Source organism: Schistocerca cancellata, chromosome 6 (genome assembly GCF_023864275.1).
Source record: "Schistocerca cancellata isolate TAMUIC-IGC-003103 chromosome 6, iqSchCanc2.1, whole genome shotgun sequence".
Taxonomy (NCBI): Eukaryota; Metazoa; Arthropoda; class Insecta; order Orthoptera; family Acrididae; genus Schistocerca; species Schistocerca cancellata.
The window spans coordinates 238,649,395-238,675,578 of record NC_064631.1 but is presented as its reverse complement, the minus strand read 5'-3'; the positions used below and the strand labels follow the sequence as shown (position 1 = coordinate 238,675,578).

Here is a 26,184-nt window from a genome sequence, read left to right as displayed (position 1 = left end):
TGTGAGTTTGAAAAGTACATTTGGATATTACAGTCGCTCAAAGATAGTAGACATTATTAAGTTTTCTAGGTCGATTATTGCTGCATCCAAATGAAACTAACAATCAATTTCAGAAAGAATACAATATTTCTTCAGTTTCCTTATTTCCGTTATTGTGGTCTTCAGTCCAAAAACTGGTTTGATGCAGCTCTCCATGCTAGTCTATACTGCAACCGGCACCCGTCCGATCCAGTTTTCTGTATTCAAAACGGCCCCCCTCCACAATTCCCCCGTCCTTACTCCCATTACCAATTTCACAGTTTCTTAAGTTGTCCCATAAAGTTATTTTTTGGCCAATCCGATTCAGTAGCTCCTGATTTGGTATTCGATCTACCGATCTAACCTTCAGCACTCTTCTGTTTCATATCTTATTGTCTGAATTGCCTAACGTCCACGTTGCATTTGGACAGAAGGCTGTACGGCAGGAAAGTAGCTTCAGAAACGACTTCCTAACACTTACACTTATTTTATGTATTAACGTATTCTTCTTTTCCACATATGTTTTACTGCCATTGGCAGACTCTGTTTTATATCTTCTACTTCGGCCGGCACCGCCCAGATAACAAAAATCGTCTACTACTTTCAGTGTCTCATTTCCTAATCTAAGTGTCACCTAATTGACTTCGACTATTTCCGTTATCGTCATGTACTTTTATTGATATTCATGTGATAATCTCTTTCCAAGTCGCTGTCCATTCGATTAACCTACTCTCCCAAGTCCTTACCCGTCTCTGACAGAATTGCACTGTCATCAGCAAACCGCAAAGTTATAGTTTCTGCTCCCGGAACTTAATTTCCCTTTTCAAATTTCTCCGTGATGTCCTTCAGAGCTTGCTCAGTGTATATATTGAATAACACTAGAAATAGGCTACAACCTTGTCTCACAAATTTTCTCATGTCGTTCGACGCTTACAATTACAGTCTGGTACGAGTTGTAAATAACCTTTCACTAACTGTATTTTGTCCACGATACCTTCAAAATTTCAAAGAGTGTACGCCAGTCCGTATTGTCAAAAGATTACTCTAAATCTACAACTGCTATAAACGTAGATTTGCTCTTCTTAGCCTATCTTCTAAGGGAAGTCACAGAATCAGTATTCCATAGCGTGTTGCTATATTCCTCCAGAACCCAAAATAATCTTCTACCCAGGTTTCTCCATTCTTCTGTAAATAATTCATGTCAATATTTTGCAACCATACTTATTAAACTGATGGTTCGTTAGTATACACACCTGTCAGTACCTGCCTTCTTTGCAACTGGAAGTACTACATGCTTCAAGTCTGAAGGTATTTCGCCTGTCTGTATCTTGCACATGGTTGATAACCTTTGTCATGACTGGCTCAAGGATCTCACAATACTCAGGTGCTGCCATCTACTCCAGGGGCCTTCTTTCATTTAAGTCTTTCAGCGCTTCTTCTTGCAGTATTGTATAATCCATATCGTCTTCACCTACTTTCTCTTTTGTTTCCATAGTTTTGCCCTCGAGTTTTTCCACCTTTTATAACCTTTCTGCATATTCCTCCGACCTTTCATTTTCCCCTTCTTCGCTGAGTATGGGCTGGCCTTCTTAGCTCTTGATATTCTTACAGTTGCTGCTCTTTTTTCCAAAGGTCTCTTTCACTTTCCTATAGGCAGAATCAATCTCTCCCCCAGTTAGGCATGCTGTTACAACCTTGCACATTCCCAAGCTATTTCAGCTTAGCCAGTTTTCACATTCTGTCAAAATATATTTTTGTATTTTCTCTTTTCTTCAATTAAATTCCATGTCCCCTGCGTAATCCAAGGATTTCTAATAGTTCTTCTTTCTTTACCTATTTGCTCCTGCGCTGCCTTCACTATTCCATGTGTCAAAGATACCGATTCTTCTTCTATTCTATACCTTTCCCAAGATTCAGTCAATTTTTGTCTAATACTCCCTCCGAATCTGTCAACAACCTCCAGTTTCTTCAGTTTACTCAGTGCTCATCGCCGTAATTTCCTAATTTTTTTCTAATTTCTTCAGATTGAGTCTGTAGTTCATAACCAATAAATTATAGTCATAGTTCACAGCAGCCTCTCGAAATGCCTCACAGTCTAAAATCTGGTTTCGAAATCTCTGTCTTATCATTATATGATCAATATGAAACCGTCAAGTGTGTCCAGATCTCTTCCACGTATGCAACCTTCTTTCATCACTCTTAAGCCAAGTGGTGGCTATGATTGAAGTATTCTCTGTAAAAATTCTATCAGGAGGCTTACTCTTCCATTCCTTTCCCCCAGTCAGTGTCGTCCTACCATTTTTCTTTCTCTTTCTTTTCCTACCGTCGAGTTCCACTCACCAATCACAGTTAAATTTTTATTTCCTTTAACTGAATTCTTTCCTTATCATATCTTCTTTCAATTCCTTTCATCAACTGCAGAGCTAGTAGGCACGTAAACATGATCTACTGTGATGAGTGCTGGCCTTGTGTCCATCTTGGCTACGATAATACGTTCAGAATTCTGCTAATTTTTTATTCATTATTAGACATACTCCTATATTAACTTTGTGTTGGTAACCCTGTTTTTCCCGCCAAGCATTTCACTAATTCTAAACTAAGTTCAGACTATCCCTTTTAAAACCCTCTTACCACCTACCCACCCGATTAAGGGATCTAACATTCCACACTCAGACCCGTAGAATGCCAGTTTTATTTTTCCTGATGAAGATTAGTTCCCGCCCAGACATCCGAGTGGAGAACTATTTTACCTCCGGAATATTTTACCCACGAGAATGCATCGACATTAAGCCATACGGTAGAGCACAATGCTCTCGGGAACAGAAGTCACGGTTGTATTTTTCTGGCGAAGAAAAGCTTACTAGCATCAAACATAGACCTTAATTGGAGGAAAACATTTATGAGAAAGTACGTTTGGAGCACAGCATTGTATGATAGTGAAACATGGACTGTGGGAAAAACGTAACAGAAGAAAAACGAAGCATTTGAGATGTGATGCTACAGAAAATTGTTGAAAACTAGTTGGACTGTTCAGGTAAGGAATAAGAGGTTCTCCGCAGAATCGTCGAGGAAAGGAACACTGACTAGAAAAAGGCGCAGGATGATAACATTTGTTAAGACATTAGGGAATAACTTCCATGGCACTAGAGAGAGCCGTAGAGTGTAAAAACTATAGAGAAAGACTGAGATTCGGATACATACAGCTAATAATGAAGGACGTAGGTTGCAAGTGCAATGAACAGGAATTCGTGGTGGCCCGCATCAAACCATTCAGAAGAGTGATGGCTCAAAAAACGTTTCCTCTTGCTTTCACCTGTTCACAGTAGGAGCGCAGCGAGGCTGTGTTGGCCAATCTTAAAAGGCCAGATCAGTTAATCACTCAGACTGTTCCCCTGCAATTATTCAAAAGACTGCTGCCCCGCTTCAGGAACTATGGGTTAGTCTTGCCTTTTCACAGACACGCCTTTGTTGTAGTTGCATAATATACGGTACGGAAGTCGTTATCACTAAGTCACTAAGGCACTCAAGCAATCCCACCTTAGCAAGGTCTGTGGTCTGGGTGGGGGAAAGGGGGGGGAGGGGGAAGAGGGGGGCTTGCAATTTACATACACAAAAATCAGTATCTATCTACTCATCTTTAAAAATTCAAGTCGAATGATGAATCCAACGAATACGACGGAAAAAATGACAAGCAACTTTGTGTTTCTCCTCAGCGGAACAAAGAAAGAACTGTCACGTGAAATTTAAACACACTAAGTATCTTACAGTAACTGGAATGAGAATAGGTAAGATCTTGACAATAGAAATAAGTACAATACTATGTCAGTGCATACATTTATGATAGCGATATCGTAGTGAGTAACGAGTCTCAGCACCAACGTAAAGGCTTAGGTAGCAACAGCAAGTGAAGTGTCGGTCAGTATAACGCCTGGTCTTGAGGCCCCGTCTAACACACAGTTTTATCTAGGAAGTTTCATAATATTCGCTAACTTCGTAAATACATCTTTGCCAAAGACACCCATCTACCTTAGTAATATTGCATAGAATCTTGTTCGCGATTAGGTAACCAGTCGTAAACCTATTTTCAGATCTATTGTCGCGTCTGTGCCTAATATCATCATCAACATTACCAATGCTGGACGGTTGGGTAGGAGACTTTCTTTTCCAGGACATCGACTCTCTCATGCATAGTCCTGGAAACTTACAAGAGCAAGATGCACAGGTCTTGTCAAGATTTAATGAATGAATTTAAAAATGCAATAAAGTTTCAGAACAAAACTATAACTCTACAGCAGATAGTGCGCTGCCGTGAAATTTCCTCACCTACTAAAATTTTATAACGCTCAGGACTCAAAATTGGACCCTTGAACTTCTGTGAGATTTGGAAAGTAATGGCAGAACAGGAGCTATGAAGATGGTCAGGTGAGTCGAACCTGCATAGCTTAGCGGGTTAGAACCACGAATTGCGAGGGTTCCGATTTTAATTGAGTGCGCCTACAATTTTAACCTGTCAAGACAGTTTTTACCCTTTACATCTCCCTCTAGTTCCGTGGACGTTATTTCCTGGTGTCTTAGCAGATGTCCTATCATCCTGACCCTTCTACTTGACAGTGATTTCCACATATTTCTTTCCTCGTTGGTTTTGATGAGAACGTCCTTACGTCTTATCAATAAACCTAATTTTCAACATTCTTCTGTAGCATTACGTCTCAAATCCTTCGATTATCTTCTGTTCCGGTTTTCCCACTGTCCTTATTTCGGTACTACAGAATGATGTGCTCCAAATGTACCTTCTGTTAAGTTTGTTCCTCAAACTAAAGAGAATATTTGGTCCTAGTTGACTACATTCGGCCAGTAATGTCCCCTTTGCTGTGCTAGTCTCTTTTTAACGTCGCCAATGCTTCATCTGTAATACATTTTTTGCTTATAAGAATTCCTCCACTTCGTCTTCTTTCAGGGCCCCAATTTTGATGTGATGTTTATCACTAATCTCATTTCTGCTATTCCTCATTACTTTCATCTTTCTTCTGTTTACTCTAAATCCATATTCTGCACTCGCCAGACTGTTCATTCCATTCAACAGCTCCTGGAATTCTTCTTCACTTTCCCTGAGGATAGCAATATCATTAGCGTATCTTATCACTGATATCCTTTCGCCTTGAATTTTTATCCCACTCCTCGACCATCCTTCTATTTCCGTGATTATTTCTTCGCCGTACAGATTGAACAGTGGGGGAAAAAGGCTGTTCCCTTTCTTATATCTTTGTTAGGCTCAGCACTCTGTTCTTGGTCTTCCATTCTTATGATACCTTCTTGGTTTTTATACGTGTTATATATTACCCATCTTTCCCTAGAGCTTACACCTATTTTACTGAGAATATCTAACACCTTGCAAAATTTTACATTATCATAACCATCATTTACATTCATGGATTAGATTTGAAGTACCTGCCCTGGCTTCAGCGTCTTAGTTCCGTCGTTTCCTGAGTGGACCTACATCGCTTACTCCTTGGGCCATATACCGGGTGATCAAAAAGTCAGTATAAATTTGAAAACTTAATAAACCACGGAATAATGTAAATAGAGAGGTAAAAATTGACACACATGCTTGGAATGACATGGGGTTTTATTAGAACAAAAAAAAGTTCACAAAATGTCCGACAGATGGCGCTGGACAGCAAAACGTCAGTAACTGCTACCGTGACGGGTGAGAGGTACGCCGATATGTTACAGAATCGCATCATCCTCAACCTGGCTGATAAACAGCTGCTGGAACGTACGATGTTTATGCAGGATGGCGCTCCACCCCATATTGCTAGACGCGTGAAAGATCTCTTGCGCGCGTCGTTTGGTGACGATCGTGTGCTCAGCCGCCACTTTCGTCATGCTTGGCCTCCCAGGCTCCAGACCTCAGTCCGTGCGATTATTGGCTTTGGAGTTACCTGAAGTCGCAAGTGTATCGTGATCGACCGACATCTCTAGGGATTCTAAAAGACAACATCTGACGCCAATGCCTCACCATAACTCCGGGCATGCTTTACAGTGCTGTTCACAACATTATTCCTCGACTGCAGCTATTGTTGAGCAATGATGGTGGACATATTGAGCATTTCCTGTAAAGAACATCATCTTTGCTTTGTCTTACTTTGTTATGCTAATTATTGCTATTCTGATCAGAAGAAGCGCCATCTGTCGGACATTTTTGAACTTTTGTATTTTTATGGTTCTAATAAAACCCCATGTCATTCCAAGCATGTGTGCCAATTTGTACCTCTCTATATACATTATTCCGTGGTTTATTCAGTTTTCAAATTTATACTGACTTTTTGATCACCCGGTATTACGATACTTTTTTGGGATACCCGCCTTGCTGCGTTCTGTTTACAGCCTGCTTATATTTGTCGGTTTCTTCTGTTACTGAAAGTATTTGAAGCTCATTTCTGATATGTAATTTACTTTCTTTTTCTATCTTCTAGTTTACATCCTTTAAATGATCAGAGAATTTTCATTTTGACGTCACTATTCGTTTTACGTCCTCATTGTTAGTTATCCAAGCCTGAGGTCTGCGAAGTAGTATGGGTCAAACGCGTCTGTTTCGTTGTCTTTTTATTGTTCCACAGACACCCTGAAATTTTATTTTATTTTTTTTTATTCTTTGCATCTTTATCGTAATGAAAAGAAATGTCGCAGTGTAAGGAGTTAAAATGACATGCTGGCTGACTATTTTGTTTTCTATTACTACTTTTGAGCGCACCTGTTGTTTTCCTTGGGATGCTACTACTTTTGCGATTTGTATAGGTATTTTAAAATTATAATTTTTGCCAATCTGTTTTAATTTAAAAGTATTTCTTTGTATTTCTTCTTATGGAGTGACTGTTATAGTCTGGCAGTCAGTATATATTATTTTTTATATATAATGGTCGTTAACTAGGCTTATTCCTTTGTTTCCCCCTTCCATTTTCAATCATATCATTTGCATATAAATTAAACTAAAGTTGGAGAACGACTGCAACTCACTGGTTAGTTATAATGCTATTCTTTGTTATTTTTCCACTTGTTTTTATTAAAAATTTAGTTGCATTATACACTTTTTGTACATCGCAAATCCCATGAAGGTTTTGTGTCTCCATTAGCGAGCGCAACGTCACAGCTGCCTCTATGTGGTTTTGCCTTTCCTAAGTCCCACCTAATCGCCACGAACACCCTTTCGTAAACAGATAAGATTCATTTTGCTGTCTCTTCCAGGACCTTACACTCTGTTTGCGCCGACGGACAAGGCTTTCGAGGCGCTGCTTGTGCAGCTGGGAGGACCTGACCGAGCCGCGGAGAAGTTCCAGGAGAACCCCAGACTGCTCAGCGGGGTAAGTCGCTGTATCCCTGTTGTCTGCACAGGGGTGGAAGCAGGCTGCTTACACTTCTCACCACGCGTTCACACTGCTCACTGCATTCATCCTGACAAGTGGTCTATCTGTAACTATGCTTTCTGAGCATTATGCTAAACAGGAAACAGACGACAAGAACATTTCATGTGAGGTATTTGTAAGTCATTGTCAATAATTGAGAAATGCAAATTAGAAACTCATAAGAAGTAGCAAATTTTCCAATTCAGAGTGGTCTGCAAGTGAAATGTTTACTCATGCGGAGAGGAACAACCAAAGGAGAGGTTGCAGTAGAAGGAGTATTTGCGCATCTAGTGCTTGTGTAGCAGCGTAAACGGCAGACTGTGTTTCTTACCATGACTGCAACAGCAGGTCACCTGTCCCAGCCGTTTACAAATATGTCTTTAAGGATGAATCTCTGTTCTGCCGTATGTGATTCTAAATGTCTAAAAGCAGCACTCTTGGGCTTGGCTTTCTCATCCAATGCGCTCATGACATTATCAGCATTTCCCTCTCGATGCCTGTGCAATACCGTGAAATATGGCACTACTGATAATGATACGTCCCCCGGATGGGAACATTAAGCTCGGCGACTTCCTTGGTGCCAAACAACACAAACCTGCCTCTATGATATTCATTCACATGACTCAGATACACTTTGTAAGAGGCCAGAGGAATACAGTGCCATACCACCTCCGCTGCGACCTTGCCATGAACGGCTATTCAGGAATCTTCAGTCTGTTCCCCCACACTCATCCATTAGTATGGGATCACTTTGACTTTTGATGCAGCAAGAAGAAGAAAATTGAAGCGTTTGCGATATGGTATTACAGAAGGATGCTGAAAACTGAGTTTCTTCGTTGTATTTGCGAGAAAAGGAATGTGTAGTAAACACTGACTAAAAGAAGGGACAGGAGACACTGCATGTGTCAAGACATCAAGGAATAACTTACACGATACTAGAGGGGGCTACAGGGGCAAAAATTGCAAGGGAAGCCAGATATTGGAATTTAATCAACAAACAATTGAGAACGTATGTCCTAGAACTACTCTGACAAGGGAACCTCCCCATCGCACCCCCCTCAAATTTAGTTATAAGTTGGCACAGTGGCTAGGCCTTGAAAAACTGAACACAGATCAATCGAGAAAACAGGAAGAAGTTGTGTGGAACTATGAAAAAATAAGCAAAATATACAAACTGAGTGGTCCATGCGCAAGATATGCAACATCAAGGACAATGTAAGCATATGTGCGCCGTGGTCTCGTGGTTAGCGTGAGCAGCTGCGGAACGAGAGGTCCTTGGTTCAAGTCTTCCCTCGAGTGATAAGTTTACTATCTTTATTTTTGTAAAGTTATGATCTGTCCGTTCGTTCATTGACGTCTCTGTTCACTGTAATAAGTTTAGTGTCTTGGTTTTGCGACCGCACCGCAAAACCGTGCGATTAGTCGACGAAAGGACGTGCCTCTTCAATGGGAACCGAAAACATTTGATCGCAAGGTCATAGGTCAATCGATTCCTCCACAGGAAAACACGTCTGATATATTCTATACGACACTGGTGACGGCATGTGCGTCACATGACAGGAATATGTTGTCGACCCACCTAATTTGTACACTTGGAGAATGGGTAAAAAGATTCTTCTGCCTTTCCCGATTTAGGTTTTCTTGTGGATGTGATAATCACTCCTAAAAAAGTGATGAAAACATAAGAGTTTGTGACATAAACTGAAAACAAAAAATTAAAATTTCCACTCGAGGGAAGATTTGAAACAAGGACCTCTCGTTTCGCATCTGCTCACGCTAGCCACATGACCACAGCGCTCCTGAGTTCGGCCTGCCCTTGATGTTGCTTATATTGCGCATGGACTACTCAGTTTGTATATTTTGCTTATTTTTTCATAGTTCCACAGAATTTCTTCCTGTTTTCTCGATTGATCTGTCTTCAGTTTTTCAAGGTCTATCCACTGCGCCAACTTAGAATTAAATCTGAGGGAGGTGCGATGGGGAGGTTCCCTTGTGAGATGAAGACGCTGACCCAAGACCACTCCTCGCTGGCCGCGTCAAACCGGTCAGAAAATTGACGACGAAAAAGAATCTACTGCAACACTTTTTTTAATATTTGCTGAACGGTATTTTATCACATTACTGATCTCGGTTATTCTCCTTAATGACTCGCAACGTGTTTGTTTTCCTTCCTCTAAAACTAAACTCTGCCCGAACAGGCCATGAAGGACCACAGGCGTCACTGGATGTGGACATGGAGGGGCATGTGGTCAGCACACCACTCTCCCGGCCGTATGTCAGTTCACGAGACCGGAAGCTTTACTTCTCAAACAAGTAGCTCCTTAGTTTGCCTTGCAAGGGCTGAGTGCACCCCGCTTGCCGACAGCGCTCGGCAGACCGGATGGTCACCCATCCAAGAACTAGCCTAGCCCGACAGCGCTTTACTTTGGTGATCTGACGGAAACCAGTGTTACCACTGTAGCAAGACCGTTGGCCTTTCGTTCTTGCCGGCCGGGGTGGTCGAGCGGTTCTAGGCGCTACAGTCTGGAACCACGCTACCACTACGGTTGCAGGTTCGAATCCTGTCTCGGGCATGGATGTCTGTGATGTCCTTCGGTTAGTTAGGTTTAAGTAGTTCTAGGGGACTAATGACCTTAGAAGTTAAGTCCCATAGTGCTCAGAGCCATTTGAGCCATTTGAACCTTTCGTTCTTCTACTGACTCTATATTTCGAAGTTACGGGTCAAAAATTTTAAACTTAGGACAGGAAAAATAAATTGTTGTACGTATCTGGCAAAATAGCATCAAACTGAGATATCGCAGCGGTCAAGACAATAAGCTTGTATTCGAGGAGTGTGAGACTAAAATCCCTCCTTGGATATCTAGATTTTGGTTTCCTGCCGCTTACCTACCTCACTTAAGGCGAATCGTCTGGTACTGCGTCCTTGGCTGCCGCTTGCTTTTACGTTTCCACTTTGTTTTTTAGTAACTTTTTCCATCTCCCAAGAGAGGGAATGCACTCGGTATAGGTGTACATCGTTCCTCCACAGTCTTTATATCTCACTTATGGAACACTGTCCAAGCCATCCGTCGTGTTATTCTACCTGTGTGTTCCAGTTTTCAAAGACTCGTGTTCTGTTGTGGCGGTAGTGGTTGTAAGCTCCAATGGGACCAAACTGCTGAGGTCATCCGTCTCTTCCGACTCTGGTAAACTGTTCTAAACCCGAAGGTTAGTTCAAACACTACAGTACTTATCTAGGTGTGGAGTGTTATATGATGGTATGCCCTTTCCTTCCACAGTCTCATCTAGCCACTAACAGAGGATCTTCAGTTTTACGTGGAATCTGAATCACAGGATGAAATTATTTTTTAACGTGCCTATTGCGTTGCCAACGCAGAATATCACATTAACTTCATCATAAAAATGAATGGGAAGTCAGGGTATCGAATCCAGGAGGATAGACTTTTGTCTGATATGCCCAATGACCACTAGTACTACTGCATATTTGACTTATCAGAAAAGAAACTATCTGGGTACATTTTTGTGACAACCTGCATCGATTCCGGGTTGGTTGTCAAAGTCAGTGGGGTTGATTGTCGCAGATGGGAAACAACTATTTACTGAAAAAGAAGTTCTACTTAGAATACAAAAGTCGAGCAACGATATTAATAAAGCATTGATAGATATTTAGGATAAATTTAAAATCTAAACTAGTAATTTAAGAAAATATTTTAAAAATTTCCTCTATTAGCGAAGTCATTTTGGAGCGCACTCACAATTTTGTAATGAACGGAAGTTATTTGGCCTGTTGGTACATAACTGATAAACCACTTCTTATATTTTGTACACTGAATATATTCTTCCTTATCTTTACTGATACAAAGTGGTTTGGGATAAACTAAACAAAAATAATCATCATCCTCTTCTTCACTAATTGAGATTTTTCGTTCTTTCTTGTTTTCATACCTTTTCTGTTTTTTGTATTCCAGTTATTTTCGTTTATTTTCTGAACAGATATTTTTTTCACTTGCATTTTTAGCTAGCTCTTAAAGCGTTTTTTTAACTGGTGAATCTGTTAAAGTTACTGTATTTATTTTTCAGGAGCTATTTATATCTTTATTTCTTTAGCAAACGTCTTACTACAATATTGCGACTACTTGACAACAATGGAGGGTTTTGCTTTGCAAACTTTTCTGGGAACTTGTCCAAATCTTCTCTCTGTCGTTTATACACTTCCCGGAAAATTTGCATCAGTAAATATTTCACGACTTAATCGATATATTTCTCTGTACGGAAATCCTAAAGAAATATTAGACGGAATCACTGCAAGTCACTGTACGAGGATATGCACGAGAAACAATTTGTTGCATATCACATTTGTCACCATGCTCCCTGGCTTGTTAATTATCCACTCCTCCTGAGTTGAAGAATTTCTTAAATTGCCCATAGACAGTGGGATCAAGAGACCGGAGCTTATGTGTACAGCGTGGATGGGGGAGGGGGCGGGGGGGGGGGGGGGAATGATAGGACGATAACATAACGATTCCATTGGATCTAGCAAATGTTAGTCTTCATGTGCTAAGATGGGACCCGTAATTCTTTCTGAAGTTCGTTTACTGATCTGATAAGCAGTTACAGCTTTACGAATTGATAATTTCTCCTTTTTTGATTTTCTCACTGTTGCTTAGATGAAGTATGGAGTAATATCTCTTCGGTTTGTCTTTTATGATTTCTCACCATCTTTACCTGAGACAAACGAGCGAGAAAATCCCTTGCCAGTGTAGGCTTCCCCGTGTAACCCCTCCGAAATTTTTGTGACAGCTAACCCCGCAGAACATTTTCAGTAAAGAACTGGGCTGGAAAAATAGACCTTGAACCTAACCCCGATACTGATATCGAACAACATTGTGCAACTGTTATAAAATAACACAAAATAGTTGGAATGTGGATTTCATTTAGTACATAGTGCTTAATGACAGTTGATCAATGAATGAGCGTTTGTAACTACAAAAACACATAAACCTGTTAAATTCAGAAAACTATAACCAGGAACTATAAACTACGTACTGCCTACTCAGAGTATTGTGATCGTGCTGTGGTTTGAGTTCTGACCGCCAGGAATCAACAACGACAGAAAACTGAAACTTGTGCCATCCAACTCTTGTAACAACATACCCTGCCTCGGACTCCCTTACAAGATGGTTTTTGTTTCGGAATGTGTACAGAAACCAGATGGCAGTTATAAGAGTCGAGGGACATGAAAGGGAAGCAGTGGTTGTGAAGGGAGTGAGACAGGGTTGTAGCCTCTCCCTGATGTTATTCAATCTGTATATTGAGCAAGCAGTAAAGGAAACAAAAGAAAAATTCTGAGTAGGTATTAAAATCCATGGAGAAGAAATAAAAACCTTGAGGTTTGCCGATGACATTGTAATTCTGTCAGAGACAGCAAAGGACCTGGAAGAGCAGTTGAACGGAATGGACAGTGTCTTGAAAGGAGGATATAAGATGAACATCAACAAAAGCAAAACGAGGATAATGGAATGTAGTCGAATTAAGTCGGGTGATGCTGAGGGAATTAGATTAGGAAATGAGACACTTAAAGTAGTAAAGGAGTTTTGCTATTTGGGGAGAAAAATAACTGATGATGGTCGAAGTAGAGAGGATATAAAATGTAGACTGGCAATGGCAAGGAAAGCGTTTCTGAAGAAGAGAAATTTGTTAACATCGAGTATAGATTTAAGTGTCAGGAAGTCATTTCTGAAAGTATTTGTATGGAGTGTAGCCATGTATGGAAGTGAAACATGGACGGTAAATAGTTTGGACAAGAAGAGAATAGAAGCTTTCGAAATGTGGTGCTACAGAAGAATGCTGAAGATTAGATGGGTAGATCACATATCTAATGAGGAAGTATTGAATAGGATTGGGGAGAAGAGAAGTTTGTGGCACAACTTGAGTAGAAGAAGGGATCGGTTGGTAAGACATGTTCTGAGGCATCAAGGGATCACCAATTTAATATTGGGGGGCAGCGTGGAGGGTAAAAATCGTAGGGGGAGACCAAGAGATGAATACACTAAGCAGATTCAGAAGGATGTAGGTTGCAGTAGGTACTGGGAGATGAAGAAGCTTGCACAGGATAGAGTAGCATGGAGAGCTGCATCAAACCAGTCTCAGGACTGAAGACCACAACAACACAACAACAACAACAACCGTTAGTAAAAATAGTTATAAAGAAATGGAAAAAAACTTGTGCGCCGGAGTGAAATCTAAGAACCTGCGTTCTCAGGACACTACCTGCTTTTGTAGACGAGGTCGATAACAACCGTCAACGCACACGATCTGGAACTAGTCGATTCGAATCGTGATGACAGGAAATTTTCACCACCGGTACTTCGCGACAAGGGGAGAAAAGCTGGCAGTGTGATGTTCCTGGTCACCATACTTAGAGCCTATCTCCTGGATTAAACACCAAACATCGCAACAGTGTCTCATGGAGTGAAGAAGTCTTACAATATTGATGATGATCCATCCGTCCGCTTTGTACGTTAAGGTAGTCACGCCCCTTGACGCTAACCGAGAAGAGTAGGTAGGCTATGTGCTAGCAAAAGGAAGATTCAACACACACACACACACACACACACACACACACACATCTTGCAGTCATTTACACTCAATAGATACTTAAGACTAAGACAACCCTCACACATCACGCGGAGGAAGAAAACTTTTAGTAAAAAAATGGTTCAAATGGCTCTGAGCACTATGGGACAACATCTGTAGTCATCAGTCCCCTAGAACTTAGAACTACTTAAACCTAACTAACCTAAGGACATTACACACATCCATGCCCGAGGCAGGATTCGAACCTGCGACCGTAGCAGTCGCGCGGTTCCGGACTGAGCGCCTTAACCGCGAGACCACCGCGGCCGGCTTCTAGTAAAACGAAAAATTTCTGTCTCGATTGCAAAGTAATTTTATAATTTTTTTAATACATCCGTGAAATGATTCGCTACGAATATCGCGTAACTGTGAACTGCAGTATCACACTCAGCAGCCAGTCTGCTGTTTACGATATTGAAGTTCGCATTGATGTGCTATTTCCAGTCAAGCATTTTGTATGTGACGGCGGTACATAAGACATTTACACTGGTCATACATTAATAAAAACAGTTTGCGATAGAGATATAAAATTGTTTTTTTACTAACAGTATTGCGATCGCTACATCACAGTGACGATGTCACCATTTGGAGATAATGCTTTCTAGTTTTGCCCCCTTTAATTCCTAGGATATTCTAGCTCACACTTGTGAAACATCTTATTGCGTCAAGCAAAACTAGCAGCATAGCATTTGGCCAAATAGTAAGTACAAAAACAATACACACACCGGGAACATATCTTCAATATTATTCTGTTAAAAATCAGAAGTAAGCATTTTTCATTCAGTTTGTAGTTTTCATTATTATTCCAAGAGCTTAATTCTGAATAAAGCCATCTAGATCGTTAATCACATATCTGCACTTTTAACGACGTTTTTGCTGTTGGCGTCATCAGATCAAAAATTGGAAAAATCAGCAACATACAGTCTCGATCTCGTTTTCTGATTTCTATTCGTCAGCAAAAGGTTCCAGCCCTTTCCTCAGACCATCTTCAGGCTTTTCCCTGCTGCAGTACAGTAATAATACATATTCAATATAGAGGGATGAAAATATGGCTGAACAACGTCTAAAATATAAGCTACAATAATTAAAAAGTACGATGTTATACCCGTTACGACTGCTGGTGGCCACAGATGGAGCAAGATCTGTAGAAATAAGGATGTCATTGCTGGATAAGTCAGCTTTAGTCGAGATTATATACTATAAGCTCCGCCCATCGCCTACAGCATTACATCGTCGACAACCAACCATGCATGAGGTATACTACATTGATTGGTATAATCAAATTTATAAGAAAAATAGATACAGAAATAAATTCGAAAATTACCTACATAAAATTTTGTCATGTCTTATCCTAACATAATTAATTTAAGTAAAAGAAACAAAATGAGAGGCATGCTGTAATCGCTGTCATATGCAGACTGCCCGCTGTGGCCATTCGTATGTACTCGCTGCAACAGAGACAGGGGTGGCGGGAGGGTGTCTTACAGCATATAATCTCTACTAAAGCTGCCTTATTTAGCAGTGATATCCTTGTTTCTACGGATCTCGCTCCGTCTGCCACCACCAGCATCCATAATACATATAACATCGTACTTTTAAATTACTGTAGCTTATATTTTAGACGTTTTTTACTGTATTAGAGCAGGGAAAAGCCTGAAGGTGGTCTGAGGAAAGGGCCGAAACCGGTTGCTGACGAATAAAAATCTGAAAACGCGATCGAAACTTTTTATTTGATTTTTAGCGTTTTATACCGGTCGCTGCTTTACTTCAATTACAGAATGCTTTCGAAAATTTCAAAACTTGGAACTTGTAAAACAAAGTTCATTGACAGTGACAGTAAAATCTATGCTTAATCGGGTAATTACCTCAGATGGCCGCAGCAGCCAAAACGTCATTTTAACCTCCTCAGTCCTTGTGTGCTACATGCAACTTCCATTTTTTTCTAGCTTAGGAAATTAACTAAATTACGTGTTTCTGATTGTAACGTGTACAGTATGTGCTTCCTGTGCATCATTTGTTTGCGTTTCTGCAAGCTTCCACTATATCTCGAAGCTGTTTACCGCATTGTCAGCGAGGCTTCGAGAAATGAATGTAATTTCTGGTTGTTTTGAGAAATTTCGAACTAGAAAGTGTTTGTAATACGCTTTAATATTCTGATATACTCCACCCTATCAAATAAGTGATTTTTTATTTACTCCCAACAATAAGGCTATGCATTTTATTCGATGTAGCACTAGGTCCAGATTCGGCGGCAACCTATACACTTTCACATACAAGCGCGACCGCAAGAGGGAGAAGAGTCTGGAAAAAAAAAAAACAGGCGTAACGCGAAGACAAAGAAGTATTTTCAACGAGGAAACGCCCTGGAACACCAAAGTCTGTATCATCACCAACAGCTGGGATGTTCCGCGCCATGCATTTACATGGTATGATGTACAAAAATCAGAAAACTGGCTTCAGAAGGGAGTTGAATGTTTGTAAAGGTTTTCATTTGTGCAGTGCACTAAATGTAAAATACATCTTTGTTTCACTGAAAGATGAACTGTTTGCAACTACGCAAAAAATAGCTGAATGGACCATGTACGTAGGGTCTTCAGAAAGTAAGTCAGGTATGCCGTCCCACACTGAGGTCTCTGCGCTAGGAGAGCGGCGCATTGTCAGAGTAGAGACCATGTTCCAGGTTTCCTGTAGCCACAGCTCTGTTGCGGTACGGATAACAGATACTTCGTAGTGTGGGATTGGAATGGCGCTGCAACTAGAAACACGCATCGAAGTTGGAGAACATGGAGCATTACGATTCTTACGTATTAACTGCATACAGAATTACCGTGAAATTCTGCCGGTATATGATATAAACGCAATGTCACGTCCATCCGTAGTGAAATGGTACCAACAGTCTGACCATGGCCTTACACACATGGGTGATTTTGTAGGCGCGTGGGTCTGCTCCTGAAAACTGAAAGGTTGGCCGAATGAAGAAAGCGAGTAGGAGCAGGTGAAGTAAAACACGTCGGTACTGCAAGTAAGTAAAAGTGGTTTACTGGTGCATGAGTATATACAGAGGCATACATAACTTTGGTACAGTTGAGCACGTCGGTGCGAAGCCTTAGACCCGTCGTAAGTAGTGCAAAGTCTCTCTATATGAAGCGAAGCTGAGGCGAAATGTCCCGGCCGACTGCTCTTGATCAAATGGGTAGAATCTGCTACGGCGCAGGTAGAGCTCCACAGTGCCGGCTAGAGGGCGCTGTCGTCGGTGTCTGTCTTAGTGCCAGCCTAAGCAGTATCATCGTAGCTATCGATACCACAGGTGATACTGGTCGAGAAGGAGGACCGTCGAACCGTCGACATCGATATCTACCTCAGTCGAAAATACCCAGCAGTCGAGGAACTGATTCACAGCAGTCGCAGATTTTTCGATGACGAAGACGTCCACATAGCGGTTCTTGAATAGCTCCGTAACCAAAGAGGAGGATTTCTAACGTCGAGGAACTTAACTGTTCATATAAATTTATGAATGTTGTTTACTTAAACTTTGTGACTATATTGAAAAATAGTTTCATGCGTGTCACTCTGAAGTGCAGTGAAGAATTCAATCAAAGCTGCTTGCTTGCCACAATAATTTCCAACTTCCTTTTTGAAGCTCCATCATACGAAGAATTTTCTGATTTTATTTTCAGGTACACCAGTAAAATAGCGTTTTATGTTTTTTCAGCTAGTAGTCTCCAAATAAGAGTCAGAAGTATGTCTTTTATCCTAGTAATTCATCGAGGGATCCCTGAAAACACGTAATTAGTAGGATAGAATATAATTTGATATCTCATGTAGGATACATAGAACATGCTCTAATATTTTGGTGAATCTCAGCAATTTTGTAATTTCACTGTTTTAGTCTCACTTTGTGCCAGAACAGCGTACTTAAAAGCAACACACTTTTTTCATTTACAAAAATCCTACCTCAGCGCTGAATAAATGTTACGCGAGCTACACGGCCTTAGTCACAAAAAACCACAATGCCCTGCAACTCATTTAGAAAGTTACTTCCTCTACTGATACAGACTGAAGTGACAAAAGGCGTGGAACGTCTCTTAATGTCGAGGAACTGATTCACAGCAGTCGCAGATTTTTCGATGACGAAGACGTCCACACAGTGCAGCAACTCGACGTCGCATGAACTCAACAAGTCCTTGTAACTGAAGTTAAAATCTTCAGGGTTATTAGGCCGCCTCACGTTTCTTCTAAAATGTTCAACGTTTCGACCCCTCTGCTGGGATCTTCTTCAGGATCTCAGGACCATTGGCGGGCCAATGGTATCCACAGGGTTACCAACGCCCCTTCTTCTGCGTCAGAGCGGGAATATTAGCCTATGACTATGGCCCACCAATGGTAGCCATATGAACTTCAACAAGTCCTTGTAACTGAAGTTAAAATCTTCAGGGTTATTAGGCCGCCTCACGTTTCTTCTAAAATGTTCAACGTTTCGACCCCTCTGCTGGGATCTTCTTCAGGATCTCAGGACCATTGGCGGGCCAATGGTATCCACAGGGTTACCAACGCCCCTTCTTCTGCGTCAGAGCGGGAATATTAGCCTATGACTATGGCCCACCAATGGTAGCCATATGAACTTTAACCAATACTATCACTTCTCCAGCACGAATACCAGAAAACTCCCCCTTTATAAGTGGACGCGACACTCGTCTCTGACAGTGTTCTAGCAGTAGTGGACACCAAATGAACCTGAGGAAGATCCTAGCAGAGGGGTCGAAACGTCCAGCATTTTAGAAGAAACATGACGCGGTCTAATAACCCAGAAGATTTTAACTTCAGTGACAACGGCCACGAAAGCCTGCAGCCTTACATAAGTCCTTGGAAGTCGCGTTCAGAAATATTGAGCGACGGTGCCTCTGCAGCCGTCCATAACTTCGAAAGTGTTGCCGGTGCAGGATTTCGAGCACAAAGTGACTTCTCGATTAGGCCCCACAAACGTCCGACAGGCTTCATGTCGGGCGGTCGGGGTGGCCATATCATTCGCTCGAACTATTCAGAATGTTCTTGGAACCAATCACGAATAATTGTGGCCCAGTGACATGGCTCATTATCATTCATAAAAATGAAGTCCATAAATGACTATAAATGGTCTCTAAGTAACCGAGCATAACTAATTCCAGCCAATGATCGGTTCAGTCTGATCAGTGGACTCAGTCTATTCCACGTAAACCCAGCCCACACCATCATGGAACCACCACCAGCTCGAACAGTGTCTTATTGGCAAGATGGGTCCATGGCGTCGTGAGTTCTGCGCCACGCTCGAACCCAACAACCAGCTCTTACCAACTGAAATCGGGTCTCGTCTGACCAGGCCAAGGTTTCCCAGTCGTCTGGAGTCCAACCGATATGGTTACGAGTCCAGGAGAGGCGCTGCAGGCGGTGTCGTACTGTTAACAAAGGCATCGCGTCGGTCGTCAGTTGCCATAGCTAGCACTTGCAACCTACGTCCTCAATTATTTGCTTGACGTATTCCAATCTCTGCCTTCCTCTACAGTTTTTGCCCTCTACAGCTCCCTCTAGTACCATGGAAGTCATTCCCTCATGTCTTAGCAGATGTCCTATCATCCTGTCCCTTCTCCTTATCAGTGTTTACCACATATTCCTTTCCTCTCCGATTCTGCGTAGAACCTCCTCATTCCTTACCTTATCAGTCCACCTAATTTTCAACATTCGTCTATAGCACCACATCTCAAATGCTTCGATTCTCTTCTGTTCCGGTTTTCCCACAGTCCATGTTTCACTACCATACAATGCTGCACTCCAGACGTACATCCTCAGAAATTTCGTCCTCAAATTAAGGCCGGTATTTGATATTAGTAGACTTCTCTTGGCCACATAAATTTCTCTGGTTATGCTACGCAGTGTTGCTCGTCTGTTAGTACTGACAACTCCACACAAACGCAGCTGTTCTCGGTCTTTATGTGAAGGCCGTCGGCTACTGTGCTGTCCGTGGCGAGAGGTAATGCCTGAAAATTGGTCTTCTCTGCGCACTCTTCGCGCTGTGGATCTCAGAATATTGAGTTTCCTAATGAACCGTAAAATTAGTACTGGTTCACCAAAGGTTTTTAATCTCAATCAATACACAAAATGTACAGTGGAAGTAGGTGCTAAGGAATAACTGGTGAAATTACACACAATTTTCAATAACACTCTTTATTCAAACTGGGTGCAAGACTTTACGATATTTAAAAAAACCAACAATCATTTAACAAATAAGTCACAATTTAAGATAGGAAAGGACTTTTAAATTATTAAATTATTATAAAAAATTTCACACCAGTAAAAAGCAAGCAATTTAACGTATACAACACGACGCTGTATAATATTTCAAGCTCAGCTAAATTACAGGTTAATTTCACTCCATTCATTAAATGGCGCAGAATCTAACTTGTCTGCAACATATAAAGACAATCCTGTTTACAAAAGTTCTCAAAATAGAAAAACCAAAACGCACACGGGGGAACACTCACAGTTAATAACATTAACATTCCCAAAAAATATATAAAAAACCAAATTTTACAAATTTCTGCCAGTTAACTTAAGGCAAAAACAAACGCTCGCCAGGTACGACTTGCGAACTTTTACAACGTTCTCATTTCAAGGCAACAATTTCCACCGGTAATGAAAAGGCAAACTTTTGCATGGCAAGAAAACACACTAATAACCAACTACCTGTATAAAACACATAAGCACGTTGAGTAAAAGCCTTAAAAGGTATTGAATTGGAAAAACACACAACAGCTTTTGCTGACTAGAAACAATATAAAAAATCCACTACGGCGTACATTAACAACCTTGCTTGATTATAGCCAAATATACATAAACACAAATTTACATAAGTTACAGCTTCCAGATGAGCAGGAATTCGTTATGCAATTGACTAGTTCTTACCACGAGGCAAAAGGAATTTTTATTCTTTCTTAGAGTACCTTTTACACATGAGTCTAGTAATGCTAGTTATGCCAGGCGAGAGAATGGATCAGATCTTAGTGCCTTCCATTTTAAACAGTACAGTCATTGGTGCTTTAAACTTTCACAAACATGGCAGAGGCTAACAGTCGAATAAACCCGTAGGTAAGCTGGGAGGGGAAAGAAGCAATCCGAACTACAGATTTACTCTGACCCACCCCCCTTTCGTCCTCAAAAGTGGACAAACGTACCACCCTTTCTAATATTACCACATTCCCGCGGTTGGGCAGACGAGAATGAATGGCGGGGACACCCCCCCCCCCCCACAAAACAAAAAATACGGCTGATATAATTAACAAGGATAAGTGAATTGAATTCAATTACACTTCATAAAATCTGTTAACAATGAATACTCAACTTCTGGTGCGTTACGACTCCCAGGAGTTAACCAAGGCAGCACCTCCAAATGCTCTGCGGTGCCACTGGCTGCCAGCCGTTTCAACGGACTCAGGAAGGCGCGCTTATTTTCAGAACCTCCTCGCCGGTCGACAGCATACGGCCGAACTGCTAATTAGGCCCCTCGCGGACCCACGCTCAGGAAGATTCCTTTCGCGACGAGCAGTTAGCGCCCCGTACCCGGAGCCGCTGCTCGCGTCGCTTACGCTGATGCCGCGGTCTGCGTGCTGTCCCTCTAGCACCGGCAGAGAAGTCGCTTCTTGATGCCCCCACTGCCAACTCTCCACGAGAGCAGACGCAGACGCACATGACGGAGGGTTGGACCCTCAGCTGGAGGCGAAGTCCTAGCGCCTCTGGGGTGCTTCTCCTTCTTACATGGTGTGGTGGTGTGGAGACGACACGCTGGTTATGGTTTTTGACTTGACTTTTGCGCTGTGGTTTTTTTTATACTGTTGAAAGAATAGTCAGAGGGATAGTAGAAGAGGCAGGAAAACGAACGGTCCTATTGACTTCCCGGCGTGATATTTAAATGAAAGCTGACAGGACAGTAGAAGGGACAGTAGGAGTGTGAGGAAGACGAAAGGCCCACTGGCTAGCCGGGAATTACAGCTAAATGACAGATTAAAGGAGAGGAGGAGGGACAGTAAGAGTTACATGAAAGCGAAAGGCCATTATCCTGGCCTCTTCTTTGTGGTGGTGTCAGTGATGGCGGTGGCAGATAATTTTGAAGCGGTAGAGGGGGCGAGGGGGGGGGGAAGAAGAGAAAGAAGTGAGAGAGTGACAGATGGAGGAGTGAAAAGAGGAAGGGCCTGTCAGTCTGTCTTTTATCGTGTTTTCCGTTTTAGTTGCTGTTTTAAGCTTGTGCCTGGCGGTGCATTCCTAACGTAGTCTGGGCGCTAATGACCATTGAAGTTTTGCGCCCTAAAACCGCAAAAAAAAAGAAAGGATTAGGCCAGTGTTGGGAGGTCGGGGGCTGAATGGCATGACGTGGTGAGGAGATAGATCGATGATACGAGAAAGAGTAATTGGCATGAAATGAGATGACAGTCATAAGGGGCGGAAGAGAAGGTCAGGCCATCGAGTGGTGGCCAGACGGTGGACTCGGGTGCCCAGGGAGAGGATTAAAGGATTTGGAGAGTGGCAGGTTTGCTGGTAAAAGGAAGTGGCAGCGGAGAGGATACGGGATTGAAGGAGCGGCACCTCGGCCAGGATGTGGAGTTCTTGGGTAGGTAAGCTCCACGAGAGCCCATACAGCCACTTCTTAAACCCACGGGAACAGCCCACTTTTCCCCTTTCCCGCTAGATGGAGACACCGAGGCCTTCAATTGCGACAAAGGCGCCACCGCCAGAAAACGGAGGGGGACTGCTTTACTCTAGCGCTGCGGCGCGCTTTTCAAAGCTAACTTTACTACGGCTCACCTAACATTTTCCAAAACGGAATATTCCATGCGTCTAGCTCCAACTGCCATTCTGCGTTCAAAGTTTCCGTCATGCACCGTAAATCAAGCTGGAAACCTTTACCTGAGTACAAATGACAGCTCCGCCGATGCGCTGCCCTTTTGTACCCTGTGCACTCGATACTACCGCCATCTGCATGAGTGCATATCGCTATCACATGACATCTTGTCAACTCAGTCTATTATGAGGTTCTAGAAGAAGTTACAGTGCTGTGAGATGGTGTAACGTGGTGCGGTCTGTCGCAGCTGCTGCTCCACCACGTGGTCCCCGGGGCCTTCCCGCTGGAGTCGCTGCAGGACGAGATGACGGGCGTCAGTCTGGCCGGCACGCAGCTTCGGGTCAACACCTACACCACCCAGGATGAGCAGTGGAACGACGTAAAGGTAAGGCGCGACCACTTACTATGCGATTTTGTTTACGTTCCTCACAAGCGCCAACAAATTAAATTGCTTGACTCTGGAGTATCGTCTTAACTGTGGAGACTGGATTCGAGATTTGCTTACAGGAAGGCCACACTTCGTAGTCATCTAGCGACACAGAAGTGATATATGGGTTTCCCAGAGGAAGTGTTATGTGCCAATTGCTCTTCTTAATCTACAGAAACGATTAAAGTTACAGTATGAGGTACCCTCTTAAATTCTTTGTTAATGATGCTGTCGTTTACTGTCGACTAAATTGAAAATATAAACATGAATTGTTAAATGATTTAGACAAGATTATCTGTATGATGCAAACGCATAAAATGACCCCACACAATAAATACTAGTGTGAAGTCCATCCTCATGAGTACTAAAGAGAATCCGTTAAATTTCGGTTACACGATAATTCAGACAAGTTTAAAGGTTGTCGATTCAACTAAATACCTAATATTATACTTACGAATAACTTAAATTGGAGCTACCAAACAGAAAATGTGGGGAAAGCGACTGTGGTTTTTTGGCAGAACATTTAGAAGATATAACAAATGTACTAAAGAGACCGCGTACACAAGGTTTGTACGCCCTCTTCTGGAGTATTCTGCGTGGTGTGGGATTCTTACCAGATAAGATTCTTGGAGGGCATCGAAAAACTCAAAGAACGACAGTTTGTTTTATACTATCGTGATACAAAGGAAAGAGTATCAGAGACATGACACACGACTTGGCTGGTTTTCCTTAAAACAAAGGCGTTTTTCGTTACGACTAGAACTTCCCACGAAATTTCAATCACAAACCTTCCATTGAGAATGCCGAAGTATTTCGTCAACATCCACCTACATAGAGAGAAATGGCTATCGTAATAAAATAAATACGCGCTTTCACGGTAAGATTTAGGCGTTCACTACTCGCACGTGTTATTCGAGAGTGACACTGTCGACAAATAGTCTGAAAGTGGTTCTATGAACCCTCTGCCAAACACTTAAGTGTGAATAACAGAGGAGTCATGTAGGTGTAAATATTTGGGTAGGCTTGAAAATCATTTATTACTGAATTAGATTAAGATATTTATCGATATGTAATCAGAAAATGATGAGATTTCCGATTAGAACTGAGAGTCTTCTATTGTAATTTGCGAACGAGGAATACAGTTTATGATCACTTGCACTGGCAGAGATGCAGAGAGTAGTGGAACAAACTGGCGGTTCGTGTGATCGATGACAGCAGAGTTCACGAAGCGAACAGCTAGCCAGAAGCGAAGTCCAAAGCACAGGCGAAAGTCGCTGTAAGCGTGTGCAAACAGCCCAGAGTCCAATCCGAATCGAAAACTGTAAACACAGGCAAAGTCAGTTAATCTACTATCGACGCTGTGTATCGAAGACTTCAGGGAAAAGAGAGACTTTTTTTCTTTATTGTGATTTCATTCCCCTGCTCCATATGGGCAGGGGAGGGCTGTCAGCGGCACAATCCGCCGCTCTTCAGCCGAGTGACATGACAACTAAAACAAGAATGAAATGATATATACATAAGGCGATAAAAAAGGGGAACATAAAACAGAGTAAGGGGAGAAAATGGAGGTAAAAATACACTGACATGGAGACGTTCATGGGGGACAGTTAAAAAAGTCACCAGAAAGTTAAAAAAAACAGTTGGCGATTCTTAAAACACAGAGAAGACACTGAATGTGCATGCAAAGATTAAAAGTCGGCCACAGTATTAAAAACACTCCGGAACAACACACTTAAAACCCACTTGGAGCATACATGACGAAGAATAAACTGCCAGGTGGGACCTGCCGAGGGAAAGGTCAGGGAGGATGGAAAAGGAGGGGGAGCAAGAGGCAGCAGGGGAAGCGGCGGGATGAAGAGATTGGGGGCGTCAGCAGGTACACTAAGAGGCAGGAGACACGTGGGGCAGGAGATGAAGAGGGAAGACAAGGCAGGAGGAAGTGCACAGACACTGAAAGGGGGCACAAGAGAGGGAGGGGGAATAGGAGGGGGAAGCCGCTCAGGAGGGGGGAGGGGGAGGAGAGGGAGCCCTGAGGAGGAGGCAGGAAGATGGGGTTAAAGTTGGTAGGAAGGGTAGATGTCAGGGCGAAGCTCACCATCCGGGAGGGGTGGATGGTGGAAGCAGTGCTGGAAAAGGAGATAGAGGGTGTGGAGATGAAGTGAGGGTGGGACACAACGGTAAAGGCGTGGCAACTGGTTGGGGGTGGAGAGGAAGGGAGACACCAGGGGGTGAGGGGGATCAAGGCGGCGGGCAATATATAGTGTGCAGATGTGTTCAAGGAAAAGGAGAGGTGGGGTAAAGGGATGAGGTCGTAGAAGATGTGCGTGGGGGACGGAAGGCGGATGCGGAAGGCGAGGTGGAGAGCATGGCGTTCGAAGATTTGGAGGGCTTTATAGAACTGGGGAGGGGCAGAAATCCAAGCTATGCTGGCATAACAGAGGATGGGGTGGAGAAAAGAGAGACCTGCCGCATGACTAGTTATGGGTCACTCACATCAGTGGACGGGACCACGTGACATGTCCGTGGCGGCAGCGTCCTCTGCCGCAGAAGCCCTTTTCTGCAAATCGGTGCTCAGGCTGGGTGGATGGAGGATGCGAATCACTGCCTTGGATGCTAAGGAGATCTTTTTACACTGCAATATGGCTTCTCATTATGAGAGAGAGAGAGAGAGAGAGAAAGAGAGAAACTAATTCCTAATTTTCCTTCCTAATTTTCCACTTTGAAAATAGGAGAATCAAGCAGTTCCCGTACTTCTAGAACTTCATATATTGTGAGATTTCTTAATATAACCCCAAAACTCATCAAAATAGCTGTTGCTTCAAGCTCTGGTTTAA

The 26,184-nt window shown here is 42.4% G+C and overlaps 1 protein-coding gene across 1 annotated transcript in view; it reads left to right on the top strand.

Annotated features, from left to right (window-relative positions):
- LOC126191112 (mucin-5AC) overlaps nt 1-26,184 on the top strand; it is a 304,373-nt gene that overhangs the window by 138,515 nt on the left and 139,674 nt on the right. Inside the window, exons 3-4 of the mRNA XM_049931854.1 lie at nt 7,264-7,379; nt 23,171-23,308. Coding sequence (XP_049787811.1) covers nt 7,264-7,379; nt 23,171-23,308 — 254 coding nt within the window. The remainder of the gene's footprint in view (nt 1-7,263; nt 7,380-23,170; nt 23,309-26,184) is intronic.